A 16,520-nucleotide genomic window follows, 5' to 3' on the forward strand; every position below is an offset into this window, starting at 1 on the left:
ATGCCTCCTCATTTTAAATGACAAGTTTTTCTTTGAAGTCAACATCAAAGTCTATGGTTTCGCATACTTAAATTCTATAAACCTCTATTTCATGCCTTTTACTTCAGACCTTTCATAAATGTGAACACTTTAAAAATACGCACAAGCTAAGTTTTATTTGTGTTCACACTAGCTTACAAAACCAAAAAAAAAGAATGAAGGAAAATATCACTGAAATTCAAGAATAACATAATATATACATAAAAAAAGAACTTTATTAAATACATAAGATAAATAAAAACAAAACAAAAATATACACAAATTTTCAGAAAGAGGAAAAGGCCCCTTTATTCTCCATCAGAATCTTCCTGCCTCTTCCTCTTTCTTGTAAAAAACTGCTCCATAATATTGAGGAGCTTCTCCCTCTGCTCCTCTGTTTTTTTTAAATGAGCAGCTAGAACGTCAAATTGTCTTCTCGGTTCCACCTGGTGGCTCCTCAACTCCTGTAGAACCGGATCCCCTTTGTTAGTTCTGGAGGTAGGAGTATCCCTCAGGTTTTTGAACCGGTCGGTGATGGACGGTTCAGTTCTAGTGTTGTAGCTGCAAGAAGCGCCCTCGTCCATTATTGGCGTTTCTTGCACGGGCATAGGGGCCTCAGGCATGGGCTCATCCTCCAAGCTGTCCACTAAATGTTTGGGTTGAGTTTTATGCTTCTCACCTAAACACCATTCAATGCAAAATTAAAAATCAGAAAATTTCAAAATCTCTTAGTGATGAATACTAACCTAAAATTGAGTGGACTTCCTCAAAAAATGGAGGATGCTCTATGAAGGCTGCCCTTGTTGTCTTCTGGTTTCGTATGAATTTCAAGTATGACTTGGTCAAATTGGCGAATTTTTGGCGGCATCTCTCACTGCCATTCGCCCCCAACATGAATTGGTTCCTCACTAGCTCTTCAGCTATCCCAGCCCATAACTGCCATTTGTTATTTTTTTTATCATTAAATTGCTCCTTCTTCTCTTCTCTCAATCTCAACATGAGATGTGTGGCGGCAATATCATTATTAGTAGGTTTTTTTTAATCCATATCACACCTTCCTCATTTGAAAAAAGATTCTCCTCATCTTCTGTTTGAAAAGCTATAAATAAAGAAAAATTTCATTTTGATACGGTAAATTCGATAATTGAGGGGTTCAAAACTGAAGTGAACCAATTCTATTCAGCCTAGTTTTGAGATGAATGGCTTAGAAGTTGTTTATCTCCAATGAATTCAAAAGTGACTTCTTTAGATTTCAAAAGATTAGAATGTAAGCATATGTTTACATAAGAATAATAATAAATAAAGAAGTCACTTTTGAATTCATTGGAGATAAACAACTTCTAAGCCATTCATCTCAAAACTAGGCTGAATAGAATTGGTTCACTTCAGTTCTGAACCCCTCAATTATTTATAATTTTATTATTTCAACATACCTTCACTCTCCAAATTATCTGCAAGCTCTTCGAAATTCGATGCCTGATATTACTGCTGAGTTTGAAAAGCTATAAATAAAGAAAAATTTCATTTTGATACGGTAAATTCGATAATTATTCATAATTTTATTATTTCAACATACCTTCACTCTCCAGATTCTCTGCAAGCTGAGACTGCTGAGAAACCTGAGGATAGTAAAATTCCCTTGCTGCATCAGAATCTTAAAAAACAAAATACCAAGAGTGTTAGAATATTACATATTTACGTCCAATAAAATATTTACCATTCAATAAAAGTTGGGCAGTCCCCATATCAGGCACAATAATTGTTTTATCCTCCCCTTCTATATTGACTACTATCTGATAGCTATAATTCTCCATTTTTTTTATTTTCAACTTACTTTGCTCACGATACTTTTGTGGTACTCACCCTTGCCTCTGTTACAACCAAATGAGAAATAAACGTGGTACAGGGTAGTGGTACCCTCCATAATTCTAACCAAAGATGGTTCTTGTTTATTTACTTTTTCTTCTTATAACCTCACTTCTCCAATAACCAGAACTTTAACCCAGCTCTCGGGTATGGTTATCTCTGGTTATCTGCGGTCCAAAATGATGACGTTGAAGGGCTAATTCATGACGTCACGATATTATAACCAACAAAGACCAAAAGCGCTTGAATGCAGTTGGTTATTGTTGGTAATTACCAATGATGACCAGGTTATTCGCTTGAAATCGGTTCAGGTTGGTGGTTGGTCCAAGGTAGAAAAACACTGCACTTTAACTTTACCCAAATATTTAATGAAATGAAATATCAACAAAGAAGTTTCTGATTGATAAGACAATATTTATTCTACACTCTACTGGCACTAACTACGATTATTCGTGACTGACTACTCTACGTCTCAACGTGACTCCCTACATTCTAAACTGTACTGATTTGCAGAGAACACAATACACTACCTTATGACATTTGAGAGGTGAAAATTCACCTACTTAACCCAGGTGTTACTGAAACTTTTTTCATGGCATTTTTGACTTTTTTCCTTACATATAACTAAAACTAATGGGTATGGTATTTTTTGAAACAAAACTTTGGATGGAGTGGTACATTACATTTCTCACATCGAAATTGAACCTTGTTATGACATTCTCCACATCTGAGTTGCTTTTCTTGATATATTATAAGATGGTTCATGTTATCGAACCTTGAGTGGGCATTTTCATGCGAATTTCTTTTTGATGGTCCTCTTTTCATATCTTTCTGATTTGATTCCAAGATATTTGTAGCAACCTTTCTTCTGAATTCCAACTGGTCCAATTTTCCTCACTGATTACGATGTAATTGCCACGCATTTTGAATTGTCATGTCCAAACATTGTGCAAATAGGGAGAAATACCACTTTTTTCCTCTGATCGAGACTCTATATAGACTTCTTGTTTTATTCGAAGTCAAGAAGAAAGAATAAAACAAGGCTGCGTATTAGCGCCTTTACTGTTCAATATTTTCGCCATAGCTGTATCGATAATTGCTGACATAAGTATGCCCGTAAGAAGTGTCGGGATTAGATTTAGATTTGATGGAGGCCTGTTTAACCTGAAGCGCCTCAGAGCAAAAACCCGTACCAAGTTTATCACTGAACTTCAATATGCAGCCGACTATTCACTTATCGCTAGTAGCTCGGAGGATCTAAAGATGTTGGACACCTATAAACATATATACGAAGCTTTAGGCCTTAGACTCAATATCGACAAAACCAAAATCCTGGTAAGTCCGCCAGAAAGCCTTCAAACAGATATCAGCCTGGAGAATGAAACTCTAGAACAGGTCGAGCAGTTCAAATACTTGGGAAGCTGGACGCCTTACAGGCGACATATTAAACAGCTTGAACAAACGCAACAACGTCATCTAAGACAGATAATGCACATCAGATGGTTCCACAAAGTTTCGAATGCAGAAGTCTTGCAACGCGCGAGTTGTACAACAATTGAGACTCAAGTAACGAGGGCCCGACTCAGATGGAGCGGCCACATTCTGAGGATGCAAGACACAAGACTCCCCAAAATAGCTCTATATGGCGAATTCACTGAGGGAGTCCGGAAACCAGGAGGCCAGTATAAGCGGTTTAACGATACACTACATCAATCCCTAAAATTAGTTTATGCCAATCATAACTGGGAACAACTAGCGTTAGACAGGTCACAGTGGAGGTCTTTGGTACACAGTTATAATGAAGAATCGAGAAGGATACAGTGGCGGCCAGATCTAGTTGGTGACTATCCATGCCCGGAGTGTGGTAGGATATGTAGGTCACGGTTAGGTCTCTACAGTCACAGGAGAGCACACAGTTGCAATTAGACCTGGAAAATTATAAGTCTGTTCGCACTTCCTTTGTATTTATTTGTATTTATTTTTTTTTTCTTCCTGTTTCTTTTTTCGCTTTTTTCGTCTTTTTGTAGATTCATTCCCGGCATCGGGATATAGCAAATGATGAATGAATATAGACTTATATTCTGGTCTCCCCTGTCTACACCGCCCATGTAGGTGTTGTAGGATTTTATAATATTGGGTTGTTCAATATTCACATGTTTTTTATTTTTCTGAGAATACCGTTTGACATATCCCAGAGGAAAAACTGGTGTGAAATTGGATGCAATAGTGACGACACTATTATCATGCCATCGGCATACAATAATACCAGTGTCTTTGTCCAGTCGATACTCGAACTTTACTCTATTCGATTTGTTCATCACAGAGGAACTAGAAAGTGGGCATTTCAATGTACGATTTTCTCGGATAGTTCCAGTAGCATTTATACCTCTTTTTTTTTAGTTCGTGGAGCTAGATTTAGGTAGTAAGTATCTAACGAAACCTATAATCTGGGAGGGTGGGTAATAATTATATCTACGGACAAGCTCGGAAAATTACAATTAATCTTCCTTCAGGTAAGTCGATTAATTTATTAATTTTCCTTCGCTTGTTCTTGATATAATTATTACATTGTAGATGTTTAGAGTAAAAAAGAGATTTTTCGAATAAAATATATTCAGTATATAAATTGAATATTTCATACAGAGTAAATCATCACAATCTGGAATTGGAGTAACAGTTCCAGAAATCGTCTTTAATTGAGACAGAATAATAAAAGGTACAGTGGGTTTCTATCAAGTAACATGAAATTACAAAAAAAATTATTTGCCCAGGTTCATAATTGCCCTGGCAAAATTATCGTTAGGTTCTTTCAAGGGTCTATTGTAAAATTTGAAAAAAGTTTTTGAAGTCGGTGTCCAACCTGCCGTATTTCGAATTTGTTCGATATTCACACCAGCCATAAAAGCGGCTGATGTGGATGCATGCCTTATACTATGGGCAGAGTAGACTGATGTATCTATTCCTGCATCATACAAGGTCTTTTTGATCCAGCGACTTATGGTCTGTGAAGATGCAGCGTGAATAGGTTTTCTTAAGGTCAATATGATATTCTTCACATTTTTGCGACACAACTGTGTTTGATTTATATATGCTACAATAGTGGAGGCTACACACAGTTTCGGATTATTGTTAAAAAATGGAGAAATTAACAATGGTTGATATCTACGTGGGGCAGTCGTTTTTATTCTTTCCGGAATTTTTATCTCAATTTTGTCTGGTTTAATATTGATGTTCTCAAGTTTTATTACTGAGAGTGTTTGTACCCTACTAGCTGAAGTCAGAGCCATAAGTGTGACAAGTTTCTTTACTAGCAATTCTATGGTTAGATTTTCTAAAGGGTATAATGATTCTAAGTGTTCCAGGACCGGATCAGGGTTACACGTGAAAGAATATTTAAGTCTTGGTGGATGAACATTGGCAACGCCTTTCAAAAATTTTGTTATTATTTTCTGATCACCGGTTTCTGAGGGACCAAATATTAAATTTAACGCTGATCTATGTGAATTGATTACCGAAAAAGAATTTCCTTGGTTTAAGTGTTCTGATAAAAATTCTAAGTAAGTTTGTAATTTGTACACAAATGGATCTTGTCCTTTACTTAGGCAAAAACTCCAATACTTTTTGAAACATGCTGAATACTGCTTCATAGTGCTTTTTGTTAAAGATGCGATCATGACATCAATGGCACACTCAGGAATCGCTTTATTCAGAAGAGTCTTCCGAATAATTTCTCCGCCACCAGGGAAATCTCCTTGTGAAGTGGATGACTCTCTCTAAAGGGAGAAATGAGTAAATATTTATCCGGTCTGAAGATAAGGGGTTGTTCGACTAATAATTATTGTATAAAGGAAACCATGGTTGTGATGGCCAATATGGAACAACCACTATTCCTGATGTTCTTTCTTGAATGATTTTTTTCAAGAACCCTCGTTATTATGGAGAAAGGAGGAAAGGCATATAAAAAAAATATTTCGACCAATCTGTGGTGAAAGCATCAACTGAAAAAGAATCTGGATCAGGAAACCATGAAATGAATTTTTCACACTTCTTGTTTATTATTATTTTAATTTTATTTGTTCGAATGCTTTTTCATTCAATTCATACTCTATGTCTATTGATAACGATCTCGATTCTGCATCAGCATCTGTATTCGCTTTTGAAGAAATGTAACTAGCGTATACTGAAATATGCCTCTCCGCACACCATTTCCACAATTTTCTAGTGATAAAATTTAAATATGAATATTTTATACTTCCGCCTCGGTTAATGCAGGAAATAGCAGTCTGATTGTCTATTCTCAATAATATACGAATATCAGTTTGGACTTTGGCAAAGGATTTCAGGGCATAAAATGCGGCCTTGATTTCTAGGAAATTTATATGCATTTTAGATTCCTCGTTGTCCCAGAATCCGTGACATTTTAAACCCTCACAAAAGGCTCCCCACCCTGTCTGTGAGAAAGGCTTAGGTTTTATATTCTGTCCTAACCCGACATTTTTATACCACCAATCCAATTCAGTTTTCAGAGAATTTGGTAGAGTAATTTTCTTTTGATAATTTAGGCAGTCCCCTAACAATGACTGGTATTTTAATCTCTCAAACGCTTTTATATGAATGAACCCGTAAGATGTGGCGGGGCAAGAAGCTACAAATTTGCCTATCATCGTAGCGAAGTCTTTCAAGTCATGGTTTTTGTTCGTTTCCATGAATTTTTTAATCAGTTTTTGAATGACGATTATTTAATCTTCTGGGTATGATATGCGCATATTCACGGTATCGTAAATGAAACCCAGAAATTTAATGCATTGTATAGGTTTCAATGTACTTTTTTCCCGGTTTATTATAAAACCCAAATTTTGAAGAAGTCCAAGTGCTAACTGTGTATTGCAAGAACATTCTTCCTCATTTGTTCCAACTATAAGAATGTCATCCAAATAAAAAACTGTCACAATACCAGAAAGTCTAAGTTTCTTGGCTACTGGTTTCAGCAGTTTAGTAAATATATAATTATGATTTTCGATCCGCAAACTCTGTTTTTAAAAAGAATTTTATTCTTTCAATTATAAATCACAATTTTGAAAAACTAAATGACTTTATAATTGGACAGAGCGGAAAGGAGTTACAAACAGAATGAATTCTAAAATGGAACTAACTAGAATGTGTCTCTTTTCACATGGAAACCTTGGATTCTGGAAGAATCCGAGTCATCACTTTCTTCTCGCACTAACACTTTCCGCGAAGACGAAGCTGGCGTCAGCGTTCCAGTACGAGGGGCATCTCGTAATACTTTCCCCCTTAAGAGATAACGTCTCTGTTATCTGCTGGGTGGCCTTGGGTGATGTCTTCCATTTCTACGTGTATGATTTTCCTTGGACTGTAGATTAACTCGGAGATCCTTGTTTTGTTCTTTATAACGAAGATGATTCCAAGAATTGTGAAACAGCACAATATCACATTTGTAGACTGGTGAATGACCTGAGTTATTTGATGTAGGTACATGGGCTGGTCTGAAAGTTTTTCTGCTTCTTGAAGGATTGAAGTTGGTTCTTTCAGATGCCTCAGGTGAAATTCAATTTTGTGGGTGGAGTTCAATGAAATTTTCGAAATGTTTTTGGCAGTTATTTCGAAAATCGGAACTGTGTCATCGTAGATGGATTCCTCAATAATAATTCGGCAGGTGGAACTTAGAAGGTTGATTCCCTGGATTGATTTACTGAATAGAATTCCATGGCAGTCTTCTAGTACTGTTTTGTTCTTTTTGAAGAGGGTCAGGAGCTGGTGATTCTTCAGCGGGTGGATGATGTTGAAGTCGTTGTTCACTAGTGTTGTTTGGCATCGACCTGGGGTTGACAGAATGCATGCTTCCTTGGTAGGCTGTTGAAGGCAAAGCACCATCGAACTTCCCAATGTTGATTTGCATATTTCATTGGTCCAATGTTCCTCGTTGTTGATTTTGATGGAATACGTCCTTGGCGGGATCACAGCAATATCTTGGGTATTAGGTACAGGGTAGATTCGGGAATATGAAGCAATTACTCGTTTGAGAATTGGGATTTTGAGAAGGAATGTGATAGTTTCCTCCGTTCCAATGACAGACATTTTTGCATATTCGATTATTTTGAAAAGATGAACATGATCAATTGGTGATAGTTGCTGTGTCTTATAAATTTTTTCAAGATATGTCCCGATGGAATAAAGTTCTTCAACTTGAAATTGCTTATATAGGATCTATAAGGTTCGAGTAATCCTGCTTGGAATGTTTTTAGTGACAATTTCTCTGCTTCGCATTTTTTATAAGTTAATAGATTTTGGTCTTGTATATTCAAAGAGAGGTGTTGTAAGAGATCACTCAGAGTTTTTGAAATTCGGCAATAATAATCTAAATAATTTTCGTGTCTTTTTTGGACGCATTGTGAAACCGCAGCAATTAATAGTTCTTCGTTCCTTTGATCTCCGTATCTCTGAAGGAGAGCACGTCTGATCGAAGGCCAATCCGTCGCATTTTGGAAAGAGATGAAGTCTCGTGCTTCATTTAATATTTTCGAACGGATCGAAAAATTCAAGCAAAATTCGAGATCGGTTGTTAGTCTGCCACGTAAATGTAAGACTAAATTATCTACCTCGTTTATGAAAATTGATAAATTTTTACCCGGTGAAAATTCTGGAATAGAATTAAGTAATAATTGGATGTCTTGTCTAGACATAGGGTCGGCTACTGTTGGGAGTGTTAGGGTGTTAGAAGAGTTTTGATTCATTTCGTTATTGAAATTTCTAACAGGATACGGCCGAAATCGATTATTCCTAAGTAAGCGTTCTTGAATATTATGAGAATTCAAAGATTCTAAAATTTCTGGCTCTTCAGCAATTATCGCTAATTGATGAGATGAGTCTGTCATCGAAATAAAGAATACTGGTGATATAGGAAATGTGGTGGAAAATAGGACTTACACCAAGATTTGCATCCTAGGGTGGAACGTCCTTCCTTCTGGTCGAAGTGGGTTGGTGAAGTTTGGAATTTCGCACTAAGAGTTAAAACTCAACGGGGTTCCTCGAACAGTTTGTGTTCACTAGTGGAAACTATTTTCAGTTAGTTCGTTGCTTGAAAAAACCGAAAACCGTTGCGAAATCCTGTTCGCAGCGCCAATTATGATTTTCGATCCGCAAACTCTGTTTTTAAAAAGAATTTTATTCTTTCAATTATAAATCACAATTTTGAAAAACTAAATGACTTTATAATTGGACAGAGCGGAAAGGAGTTACAAACAGAATGAATTCTAAAATGGAACTAACTAGTATGTGTCTCTTTTCACATGGAAACCTTGGATTCTGGAAGAATCCGAGTCATCACTTTCTTCTCGCACTAACACTTTCCGCGAAGACGAAGCTGGCGTCAGCGTTCCAGTACGAGGAGCATCTCGTAATAATATAAGGGGCTATGTTAAGGCCAAAAGGTAAACTATTGAACTGATACAATATATTATTGAATCTGAACCTCAGATATTTCTTGCATTTTTGCTTTATGGGCACAAGAAAATAGGCATCTTTAAGATCTATATTTGATAGGAAACAATTTTTACTCAAGAGTTTCAAAACAGTTCTATAATACTCCAATTTAAAATGAGGAGCATCAATGAAAGTATTAAGATTCTTAGGATTCAATATGAATTTGTTTTCACCATTTGATTTTCTTATCAAAAAATAAGAAGATATGAACTGCCCTGCTGTCGGAAGACATTCTTCTTTAGCGCCTATTTTAATCAAATCGTCTACCGATTGCCTTTAATCATTCATTTGCTCCTGAATGATTTTTACTGAAGGTTCGAATATCTGTCGAGGTTTCGAATTGAAGGGAATAGATACACCCCTAACCCATCCCAAAACTGAATGGTCATGTGTAATAGTACTCCAAGTTTGAATAAAACTGGAAAGTCTTCCGGCGTAGCGGCTTACCTCTGACGTGGGACTTAATATCGTTTGTAATTTTCAATTTTCTTGAATCTAAAGGATATGAATATAGCGGTTTATAATTTAAAAGCTCCTTTCCACATATCACAATATCTTTGAAATCACTTTTCTGTACTAAAACATAGTGAACTTGAAAAACAACATTATTCTTGAGCATACAGTAACAGTCTGCTGAATTGCTACCATAAATTATTAATGAGTACGTTTTGTATTTCAATTTTTCATAAGAATCGAAAGGCTCGTATCCATTGGGTGACAAAGGAATTTTATTAGCGGAAGAATTTGCTTGCTTTTGAACTAACGTTTCAGTTCTATCCTCAAATGTGAAGGTTGAAAAATTATCTAAACAGCCATAGTTCTTAACATCGTCACTCAAGTGGCATAAGAGATATACATACTCTACTCCCTAAGTTTCTTCACAATGTGTCACAAAAAAAATGACAAACTTTCCAGCTAAATTATGTTACAGTGTATCTAAATGCATTTGTGAACATAGAATTGTGATTCCGGAATGAAATAATACAAAAAGTTCATATACTGCGATGTGCAGAACATCTCGTGGTTTTCTATTGAATTCAACTGGAATATCAGAATTTAATGATGAAAGTTTCCTCGATAAATCATTCACTAGCCTACAAGGTAATCGAACTTTCAAATCTCCCCAACCCAAGAATTGAGTACTTTTTATCACACCTAAACAAACTGCATGCATATAATCTATTGGAAAGTGCGTAACTAAACCTATAGAAAAGCAAACCTATAGAAACCTATAGAAAGTTGCAACAGTGGTCATCTTTAAGATGGTGTTTTTCATCTGGCATAAATTCAAATTGCAAATCAGTTCTTCTAGGCGCATTAATGTCCCTCAATTCTCTTTCTTCAATATATTTTCCAGATACAGTACATTTATCACAAGCAGAAGAGCCTCCGTGAGAATTAGTTCCCAAACGCTCTAGCTGGGGCATCACAATTAAAACTATGTATTGTAGTAAATTTGCAGTTTATCGATCGGTGTTCTTATTGAAAATAAACGTCGCTTTGTAACTTATATTTCATAACACAAGGAACATAACACATAACGTACATAACATAAGGGCGGCGTTCTCTCTAGTCTAGTAACGCTTCGACTCATAAGTCTAACCTCACTTCTCTCTCTTCCCGCATAAAAGGGGGAGTGGTTAGGATCATAGAGTTTCTCTTATTCTTAATACAAATGTTACATTATTTCAACATAACACTTCCTAGAATGTACGTATAACCAATTATAAACAATATTACGTGATGGTTTCTGTCCTTCTGTGGGTATCTCAGTGTATATAATCAGTTTGGTTAAGAGGACTACTATCGCAGGAAAGAAAATTCAATTATCTGCCAACGTTTCGCCAAATTCTCAAGGCTAAAAACAAATGAACAATATCAGTAACGAATAGAAAAAACAACATCACATCAGATACAAACAACTCACCTATAACTGATCAAACTTTAGAAAATATAGGACGAACATAAACATATCACATTGTGATGTCGAAATTCATCATTAAAATGATACATACATGAATTCATTTTCCTAGATTTATATATAAACCCTTGAGAAATCAAGAAAATCAATTCATTTATGAAACCACTTAAAAATTTATCAAGATCTGGGGTTTCGATGAACCACAAAATAGAGCTATCATAAAGGGGGAACTGCTAAAGTTTGTTATACACCCTAAAATAGGCCACAACTGAATACCAGACCTGTGGAAAAGAGGTAATCCATCTACATTGAATCTGAGTGAAATGGAATTACCATTCCAATCTTCACATTGTGCTATTCTTTTTTCAACCGACTTTAAAATACCCAAATATGCAAATTCACCAGTTTCAAGCTGAACTGTATCAGTAGTTTTAGGGGTACATAGAAGTGTTCACGGCCTTCTAAAGACATGGCCGGGCGCCTCAAGCGGCAACTCCGCAAAAGACGATCGTTGGGAGGTATAGTGCTTACGATGCTTAGCGTTGAGAGATACGATATTTCGAACGTATCATTTCATTTCCTGAAGTTATTAAATGAGTTTTCCGATGAAAATCTGAAAAAAGGGTGGAAGTATGCCCTACTCAGTAAATAAATTAAATATAAATGAAAAACAAAATTGAAATTAAACCCAATTGGTTGATGTTTCATTCAATTTATTGTTCAGCAAGAACCACGGGGAGGTGTAGGGCCATCTCTCGCCAAAAAATGTGAGCTCAAATATAATTCTCAAAATAAAATAACTCAAATAAAATTATCCATATAAATAACAAAATAAATTAGAATTCTCCATATAAATAACAAAATAAACTGGAATTCTCTATATAAATAAAAAATAAATTGGAATTCTCACAAAATAACGTAACATAAAATTTTCTATATACATAACAAAACCAAGTTGAAGTTGATAAGTGAAGGAATGAAAATTTTGACCCCTTAACTTACAGTTTCTTATTTCCGGTTCTTTGGAGGCAAGAAGGGCAAGGGGGTTTAGAAGGCCGTGAAGTGTTTCACTACTTTAGGGCAAATCTGGATGGTAGGGAGCCAATATTTTTAAAAGATCATCTAGTGCAGCTTGAGGTATCTGTTTTGTGGTTGTCCAAACTCTTAATTCAGTTGACAAATCAGATGTGGTCAATTCAGGTCTGTTAGGTGAGGAATCAGATGAAAATTGATATTGTGACTGGGATAATGAGGAGCAGTCACTGGCTGATATTGTTTCTTTTTGCGAGAGTTAAGTTTTGTGGGAGAGAAATAAATCGCGAAGACTAAGTCAAGACTGATCAATTAGTGGCCCTGAATCTTATTTATAATGACAATGAAAAATAATTCGATAACGGAAAGATTCCATGGACGGATGCTCCGTAGGTGCTTGGTCAGCATCCTTGCCACGTGCTGGGATATGTGGGATATGTAACTCCTCCCTCCTCAGTACCATTATGAGGTGAAGAATGGAACTCTTGGTTGAGTTGTTGGGGCTTCTGCCTGATTTTCTGAACGTGTTGTTTGGGCTTCGACCTGGTTTACTGGATTTCGGTCCTTCAGCCATTGTCTCATTTTTTTTTGGAACAGAAAGAGAGAATAATTAATATCAGAATGAAATAGAGTATTGTGATGAATGTTCCATGGGATGATCGTGGAGTCTCGGGGTTAAATACCAGTGGCTGAATTTCCTCTTGTTTCTTCTTAAGTTTATGGATTCAGTCTAATGGAACATTTTTCAATTGAATTTTGAGGTCATTCATTTTTGGCGAAGTCAAATTGGTTATTATTTTTGGGAGTAGCATCGGTTGTGTGGCAGCTACTTCCTTGTCGTTGAAGTATTTTCTTTCTTCGGTTTCGAAGTAGCATCCTTTTGGATTTGAAATCAGATAATTTCCCTTGAGAGTGGTAAAGTCTTGATTTTTGCACGACGTTTGAAATTTGGTTTCTTCAGGAATTATTGCGATGAATTTTGAATTGTCTATCCTCTGAATGAAATTTTGATTGGCTGTTACTAAATGATGTTGGTAGTTTACAATTGGTTTCTTCAACTGCATCAGTTGAAAAATACAGTCTTGCACTTTGGAACCCTTAACCAGGTGGTTCTCATCGCAATAGAATTGTTTTTGCAATTTTACACAAGATGAAGAGGTATACTGATAAAACTTTTCATTCATTGTCAGATAAGTGTTTTTAGGTAGAATTATGGTATTATTGATTGTCGGAATAGAATAAAGATGATAGTGGGAGAATAATTGAGGGAGGATAATTGGAAAGTGCAGAATGAAAACAATTCTGAATTGGGCATGGTATGCATCTACTTTGATCAGTTTATAGAAACTATGATATTCATCTTCATTCTTGAAGATTAAACTATCTTGAGAATATTTTTTCGTTATTTTCGCAATGATCGATTTCAATTCAGAAAATTTGATGATGCTTTGATGTAAAACTCCTAATTTGGAGAAACTAATAGCGTTTTCGATTTCATCGATCATTGTCATAACGATATTGACTGATGTTCCAATTTGATCCATAATATCTTTGATTCTCATAAATCTAGAAAAATTAACTTCAAGATTTTTGAATTTCACAGAGATTTTTTCCAACTGAGAAGTGATAATTTTTTGATTCTGTTGGAGTATCGAAAAAGTTTTATTAAAATTCTCAATTATTTCTCCCGATAAAGAAATATCAGAATTTAATTTAGTTATAACTTCTTTCTGCTTATCTTGGAGATTTCTGAGAGCATTTTCATAATAAACTGCATCGTCAGCGTCCAAATTTCCAGTTATACTTTTAATGATTGTACCTAATCCATTAACAAGACCTCTCTTCTTTCTTCCCTTTGGAATTAAGCTATCCAATTTTTGTTTAGCAACATTAAATTGATATTCGAAAATATTTCCTTCATTTTCCACATCGGTGTGAAATTTACTTTTGGGTTGATTAAGAAGAACATCTTTCACAGCCAAATATTGATTTTGAAGGTAATTAAGTTCCTCGAGGATAGGTTTCATATCGTAATAATGTATGAAATCATGAAATTTTGCCTTAATTGTAGCTTGGCCCAGGCATATCGGAAGAATCCCTGGATTCTCTTGGAGGTTCATTTTTTCTATCTCCTGAGTTGCTACTAGATGCACTAGGAGCATCATGTAAAAGTATTTTGGTTTTAATTCTTGGTTTTTTCAAATTTTGCTTGTGAATTATTTTAGAATCACTTTGTATTTTAATCTTACTGCTTCTCAAGACCTTTTCCTTCGCGAATTTGGGAGTAAGCTTGTTTCTAATATTTGACTTAACTTTACGATATACAAGAGAATCTGGTTCATAATTGTGGGGTTCATGCCTTTTTTCGTTATGTTTATCTATGATGTGTTGTTTTCTATTTTTCAAGTCTTCATTTAATTTTTTATAAATCTCCTTAGTCCTTTCTCTATGATTTTCAATATAATTATTTATCAATTTTTCATTAATATCTATATCGAGGGGATCTTTAGTATCAAGATGGCCGTTAATAACATCAATGGCCTTCTGTTTAGTGGTGGAATGGATGGAATTATTGTAACCGAAAATAGCATAAGGCATTAAATTTTCAATGTTAGTAATTTCTTTTTCATGGATTTTCACTATTCTCAAGAGTTCTATTAGTGTCGAATGAAATCTTTCGATCAATCCATTCGATTGAGGATTATTAGGAGTTATGTAATGTGGAGTGATCCGATGGACTTTCAAGAATTCCGTAACTACACCATTTTTAAGTTCTCTTCCGTTATCCATAATTATTGTTGTAGGTGAACCATGATGGTTCATAAATATTAAAAGTGAGCGAACGATCTCAATACCTGTTAAAGAAATCAATGGATAAGCCTGAGCATATTTGGAAAAAGCATCAACAATTGTGAGAAACTTTTTATTTTGAGCCTGGAAGGTATCGATATGAATTATTTCGAATGGCTTTGAAGGTGTTGGTGTGAGCATAAGCTTTTGACAAGGAGGATCTCGATCGTATTTGTTAATTTGACATATTTCACAATTATTAATATATTCAGTAATGTCATTTTGAATGCTAGGCCCATAATATGTCCTTCTGATTCTAGTAACTGTTTCGGTTATTCCTCTGTGATTGGTTTTGCCCTCATGCATTAGTTGGATAGTTTGAATTTGTAGAGCTTTTTCCGTTACATCTTCTAATATATCATTGCATATCACTAGCTTAAAAGCAGAATGGTTAAATGTTTTTCTTAGGATTTCACAAACTTCGGAATAATAATTTTCTTTTTTGAAATGAAGGGCATAGAGAATTTTTGGTCGTATGTATGTCTTGAAAAATTCAATAACAGCTTTACCTAAATCATCAGTTGCAAGCTGGACAAAAATTCTTTGCTTGTTTGGAAAAATTCTATCTAGTTTCACCTCAGCTGGGGAATGCAAAACAAAATCTAAAACTATAATACCTGATTGTCAAATATGTTCAATACCTTTTCGGAAATAGGAATTGTTCAGAAGATAACTTACACACTTATATTTTATAAGAAGATTTATTGATTTAACATTTACATCAATACAAACATTTACTTAGATCGGCTTACATATCATTGAGGTTACCCGAATGTCATCTAGCCTATATCTTATTCTATGGTCATGACATGTCATAGTGTGCAAACCACTATGAGGTTTGTGAGGAGCACATAAAGAAAATTTTCTGAATAAAAATTAATTATTCAAAGTTTTAGTTTGGTTTATTTGACTCTCAAATTTACACTGCTGCGGAATCGGTCGTTCCACTCGACATATGTGGTACAAAACTATGCGCATTGCGCGGTGATAAAATATACCTAATAATTATTATAATATACAGGATTGGTTGTAAGTCATACAAATATATATGTATAGACTGATCTATACATAACTGCCAACTACAAGAAATACCATTCTAGGTTCCTTGCATAATACAAAATTTGAATAAATCGAAAATCAAATTACTTAATTCTACACATCCAGAAATCCTAAATTTAAGTTGAAAATCTAATTACTTAATTCTACAAATCTATAAATCTTAAATCAAAATTGATATTGACAATCCAATAAGTAATAGAAAGGACCTTGGCAAGGTGGAGTCAATTGTAAATAGGAAGTATGGCAATCTTGGAAATAGATCTCTTGTAAG

The 16,520-nt window shown here is 35.1% G+C and overlaps 1 protein-coding gene across 1 annotated transcript; it reads right to left on the reverse strand.

Moving 5' to 3' along the window:
- Nucleotides 1-326: 326 nt before the first annotated feature.
- LOC123322382 lies at nucleotides 327-1,017 on the reverse strand. Its single transcript, XM_044910327.1, has 2 exons — nucleotides 765-1,017; nucleotides 327-697 (listed from the first exon to the last, which is right to left on the reverse strand). The coding sequence occupies exons 1-2, from the start codon at nucleotides 1,015-1,017 to the stop codon at nucleotides 327-329; spliced, it is 624 nt and encodes a 207-aa protein (XP_044766262.1).
- Nucleotides 1,018-16,520: the final 15,503 nt, after the last annotated feature.

The sequence above is a fragment of the Coccinella septempunctata genome, chromosome X (assembly GCF_907165205.1).
Source record: "Coccinella septempunctata chromosome X, icCocSept1.1, whole genome shotgun sequence".
Lineage (NCBI taxonomy): Eukaryota > Metazoa > Arthropoda > Insecta > Coleoptera > Coccinellidae > Coccinella > Coccinella septempunctata.

Bases quoted from the DNA above. Each gene is read 5' to 3' on its own strand.
- LOC123322382 (XM_044910327.1), bottom strand. From the start codon at position 1,017: ATGTTGAGATTGAGAGAAGAGAAGAAGGAGCAATTTAATGATAAAAAA. The intron at 698-764 runs GTTAGTATTCAT...AATGGTGTTTAG, and splicing joins GGAAGTCCACTCAATTTTAG to GTGAGAAGCATAAAACTCAA.